The sequence below is a fragment of the Poromitra crassiceps genome, assembly GCF_964638095.1.
Source record: "Poromitra crassiceps genome assembly, chromosome: 13".
NCBI classification, from domain to species: Eukaryota; Metazoa; Chordata; class Actinopteri; order Beryciformes; family Melamphaidae; genus Poromitra; species Poromitra crassiceps.
The window spans coordinates 36,171,641-36,177,379 of NC_139644.1; the positions used below are offsets into that span (position 1 = coordinate 36,171,641).

Below are 5,739 nucleotides of genomic sequence, written 5' to 3' on the forward strand. Positions count from 1 at the left end.
AAAGCATGTTTAAAACTGGACAGAGGAATGGAAGAGACCAGTTTCAAATGGGACTGCAGGTTGTTCCACGACCAGGGACCAAAGTAAGAGAGACTCTTTTTTCCAGATTCTGTTCGCATAATTGGCACTTTGAATTTCAACCAGCTATTTGATCTTAAGTTATGGGAGTTGTTTATCGCTACAAACGTAGAGCAGATATATGAGGGTAGTCTGCCCAGGATGGCCTTGTATATGAACATGTACCAATGTCGCATTCTGCGCAGGGCAAGGGAGGACCATCCAACCAGGTCGTACAAGGTGCAATGATGAGTCCTGTAACCTGAGTTTGTAATAAATCTCAGAGCGGCATGGTAAAGGGGGTCCAGTTTAGACAAGGAAGTAGGGCTAGAAAGATTGTAAACAACATCACCATAGTCTAGCTGAGACATAAAAAGGCTTTCCACCAGGCGTTTACGGGCAGACAAGGAGAAACAGGCTTTAAGTCTATACAAGAAACTGAGAGTAAATTTAAGCTTCTTAGACAAAGTGGAAATATGCAATTTAAAGTTAAGGTGATTATCAAACCAGAAACCCAAGTATTTATAAGACTCAATGAACTCAATGGGTGCACCATCAAGTGTACATAGAGGAGGCGAGGAGGGCACAGTGTTACCATGTGCGAACAGCATGGCTTTGGTTTTGCTCGCATTTAGGAGAAGTTTAGAGTCAATTAAGGCATGCTGGAGGATGGAGAAATCGGCTTGGAGGTAATTAACTGCAGTCTCTAGAGAAGAAGCGGAGGCATATAAAACCGTATCGTCAGCATACATATGATATTTAGAGTGCTTTAGGCCGTCACAAATTCTATTAGCATAAATTAAAAAGAGGAGGGGCCCCAGGACCGAGCCTTGTGGGACCCCTTTATCCAAGACTACGGAGTCGGAGATGACAGAGCCGAGTCTCACACACTGAGTGCGATCTGAAAGATAATCTAAAAACCAGTCGGCTACCTTTTGACCAACACCGATTTTTAATAAGATGTTAATTAAAATCTGATGGTCCACTGTATCGAACGCCTTGGTGAGTGCTACTAGCGTGTACTAGCGTAATACCGTCCCTGTGTGACTGGTCATTTACTCAGGCCTCACTCACAGAGTTGGCATGCAGCCTCTCCTCTCTCTCCCCAGAGGGTTTTCATAGTCCACTTTAATTGGCTGATTATAACTCTGCTCACCTGGGTGCTGCTCACTCTGGAGATCTCCATGGTGCTGAACCTGAACCTGAACCTGTCTTGAGCCATTTTGGACACTAATTACCAACAACTGTCTACCAACAACTCAATACCTTTCTATCCTCCAACTGTCTACCAACAACTCAATACCTTTCTATCCTCCAATGACCTCCTAGATCCCTTCCAATCAGGCTTCCGACCCCATCATAGCACCGAAACTGCGCTTATCAGAGTTATAAATGACATCCGAATGAACACTGATTCAGGTAAAATCTCAATCTTAGTGTTACTAGACCTCAGCGCTGCCTTTGACACGGTTGACCACGAAATTCTACTGGACAGACTGGAAAACTGGGTCGGGCTTTCCGGCACGGTCCTAGAGTGGTTCAGATCTTATCTGCAAGACAGGAACTACTTTGTCTCCATTGGCAACTACACATCTGACCAAACCAAAATGACATGTGGGGTACCCCAAGGATCAATTTTAGGTCCTGTCCTATTTAACCTTTATATGCTCTCTCTAGGCCTAATTATGCAAAAAAACAAAATGCTTACCATAGCTATGCAGATGACACCCAACTTTACATAGCCCTCTCATCGGATGACTATGCCCCCATAGAGACACTGTGTCAGTGCCTTGCGCAAATTAATGATTGGATGTGCCAGAATTTTCTCCAACTCAATAAAGACAAAACAGAGATAATTGTCTTCGGCAAAAAAGAAGATAGGCTTAAAGTTACTGCTCACCTCGAATCCCTATCTTTGAAGCCAAAGAACCAGGTAAAAAATCTTGGCATTATTATTGACTCTGATCTAAATTTCAACTCCCACATCAAGCTTATAAGAAAATCTGCCTTCTATCATCTAAAAAATATAGCAAGGATTAGAGGCATTATATGTCCAAACAAGATCTTGAAAAACTAATTCATGCTTTCATTTCTAGCAGGCTAGACTACTGCAACAGTCTTTTCAATGGTCTTCCCAAAAAAGCTATTAAACAACTACAGCTCATTCAGAATGCGGCTGCTAGAGTTCTAACAAGAACCAAGAAAGCTGAACACATTACACCAGTTCTCAAATCCCTGCATTGGCTGCCAGTAAATCTTAGAATAGACTTTAAAATTCTGCTAATAGTTTACAAATCTCTCAACGGGTCAGGCCCACACTACATCTCTGAAATGCTTCTACACTATGAACCATCCAGATCCCTGAGATCTTCAGGCACTGGTCTACTAATTGTCCCGAGGACCAAATCAAAATATGGTGAAGCCGCGTTCTCCCACTATGCCTCTCATAACTGGAACAAACTCCCTGAACACATTAGATCTGCCCCTACTCTGCCTATTTTTAAATCCAAGCTAAAGACCTTTATGTTTACTCTTGCCTTTAACTGCTACTAAACTACTGCCTCTCTCCAGCCCGGCAGAATAAACCTGTATTCGGCCTGTAATTTTTTTTTTTTTTTTTTTTTTCCCTGTACATTTCCAACAAATGGACTGTACATGTAATAATAATACCGAAGAATGCCTTGTAATTTATTTAAAACAGAAATAATGTTTCATGTTTGTTAATTTGAGTATATATTCTAACTAAAACTGTCGGCTGTGTTTTTTATATATGCATTGCTTTGCTGCTTGTTTTTTCGATTATTTTTTTGTAAAGCACCTTGAATTGCCCTTGTGTATGAAAGGTGCTATATAAATAAATTTGACTTGACTTGACTTGACTTGACTAATTAGCCATTTTTGCCCATTCAGTCAGCCCTAATTACCTAATTCAAAAACCCCGCTCTGTTAGGTCACCCTCTTTGTTGCTCTTTACACTTCCTGAAGGATTCAGCGCGATCGCACATAAAATGGCATAGCTGTGGCCGAACACAATCTGCTCACACACTCACAGACAGACACTTGGCATTCTTATGATAGGATGTGTTTCATGTTTCAATTCAATCGTCCAATGTGCGGCCCTTCGCTTACTTGATCTAAGTCAGTGGGAGGGTTGGTTTTAAAAGGAAGTTAAGATCCCAGCTGCACTCTCAAACACCAGCAAACACACATTGATGCTCAGGACTACACTTTAACACTACTTGGAATTTTATGTTTTGAATAGTAGTGTCTTTTTAGATAAATTGTTGTCTGCGCAAGAGGCCAGCTATATAATTAGCTGACCAAACTATTGTTGTTTTTCTATCCTATTTTGTATTGGTTTTTACTATGTTTTTCTGTGATTTTCCTGTATTGCAATGCATTTAATATTTCTTATAATTTTTAATATGGTATTTTACTACTGCACATTACTGTCTACTGTTTACAATTGTTTGTAACGTAATGTGTATTGTGTTTGGACCCCAGGAAGACTAGCTAATGGGGATCCTTTTAAATAAACAAATAAACAAATAAACAAATAAACAAATAAACAAATAAACAAATAAACAAATAAACAGTATGGTCCAATGGGAAAAAAGAAAAGAAATGACCCACCTCTTGCATTTAACCCATTATCTCCTCACTGAAGAAAACTGGCAATGGTGCACCAGGGGGTGGGAATGACCAGCCTCATACATACTATATTTTATGACTCCAATTGTTTGAATGGAGCTCATCAGCTGGAGAAGATCTAGAGGAACGGAGCCAATAACACGAGCACAGCTGCTGAACATTACGGCCTCGGTGTGCAGAGACCTGAGGCTCCACAGACAGACGGTTATGTAATGACATCAGCAGTGTGTCTGCGTCCCTCTCCGTCTCCCTGCATATAAGCTATTAAGAGACTGGTCTGACCTGACTTGATGCACGTCTTGGGGTCATGCTGTCCTCCTGTAAACTTTTATCAGGCTTATATCATGTCTGCTGTCTCTCTCTCTCTCTCTCTCTCTCTGCCTCCATTCCTCCACTATCACTGCTCCAATTCTCTCAGGTTGGATCTCATATATCAAACAACGAACTGCGTGCTCAACCCAACGTTTTAAAGAAAGTCACTGGGTGCCGATCCAAAAATCTCAAAATAATTAAATCAAGAACAGCACTCACAGATGTCCAAAGTACAAACTTTGGAAAGCCTAGCTGAGGAACGCCTTAGGCTTTCCTCAGCTTGACGCTGAGGAAACACATCCGTTTTGCTGCTGCTGTGCGCATTAAAAGTTTGTACTTTGGACATCTGTGAGTGCTGTTTTGGATCTCATATATCTCCATTACAGCATTGTGTGTTCGTGGAACAGCCGGCAGTATCTCCATTTACTGCATTGTGTGTTCGTGGAACAGCCGGCAGTATCGTCTCACCAGCACCATATCATTCATTGTACTTATCATTCTCCCGCTTTTTCTCTCTGTCTTTCTATCCAATTTGACCATTTCACAAAAGGAATTCTTTCATGATCTATTTGAACACTTGACCCCCGGAGATCAATTGGCTATGCCTCATGGCTGTTGACCTTTGACCTAACAGGTGAACCGTTTGCACTGACACACCTGGGCGTGCGGACTGCTGACCTCAACATAACTGCTGGTTTTCACAGCTCATAAAACCGACCCAACTGACGCTAGAGAGACAGTAGGATTTGTCTGGATTTAACTTGCAAAATGAAAAACTATTACCTGAATGTACTATGTGTTAGAGCCAGTATGGTTGCTTTAAGTTTGGTTTGAATTGTTTTTGTTGTTTTGGGCAGTGATACTTCAATTAGTCGTAAATAGATTACAAACAGGTCTATGGGTTTGGTGGTTTTAGATGGCACTTTTTTAAGGTGGAAATGCAATTTTAAGAAAGTTGTTGAAACAAAACAGATACATAGATGACAGAGTGCAACACTTCTACAATACTTCTACAATGGCCATATCTCATCTCCCCCTCTCAGCAGCCGTCCATCTGGAATAAGTGAGGAATCATTTTAGACTTCAGAGCAAACTTGCACATTGGTCCCTGGTTATCCTTACTGCTGCCTGCAGTGCGCAGCACCCAGGATCATATTGCGGTGCGGCCCTGATACTGATGTCTGGGTCTCTGTTTCCAATCCACATCACACTCCCCACCCCCCAGTTGCCCCCCCCCCCTAATTTTTTCTCTTTATTTTACATTCTCTCTCTCTCTCTCTCTCTCTCTCTCTCTCTCTCTCTCTCTCTCTCTCTCTCTCTCCTCTCTCTCTCTCTCTCTCCACTCCTTCCACCCATCTGGGTCCAAGCTGGCTTGGTGACTGACCGAGCAGACAGGCGAAATTCAAACAGGCTGAGAGTCTCTTAACATGCTGTACAACCATCCAGCTGCACTCACACTAGAGGCACACTGCCAGTGTATTCAACAGATCATGTTGAATGACTGGTGAGTGGTGGCGAATTAAGTGAAGGGATACCATGGATGTTATTTGACTGATTCAAAACATTTGTTCATTGTAAAGTTGAGACAGTGACACTGACATCATCATCATGCAAGTCCCAGAAGAAGAGGATGCTCTTATTCTGTTTTGTAATGTCACCTTGTGGTAGAGTGAGCACACTACATCAGAGATACTTTAAAGGAGGACTTACCCCCTAGAT

General features: G+C 41.9%; 1 protein-coding gene across 1 annotated transcript in view; it reads right to left on the bottom strand.

Annotated features, from left to right (window-relative positions):
- The window catches only part of LOC310788530 (complement C1q tumor necrosis factor-related protein 6-like), a gene marked incomplete at its 5' end in the record, with an annotated part of 22,473 nt that extends 21,194 nt beyond the window's left edge, over positions 1-1,279 (bottom strand). Inside the window, one exon of the mRNA XM_083650068.1 lies at positions 1,214-1,279. Within this exon, the coding sequence (XP_083506194.1) occupies positions 1,214-1,279 (66 nt within the window). The remainder of the gene's footprint in view (positions 1-1,213) is intronic.
- Positions 1,280-5,739: the final 4,460 nt, after the last annotated feature.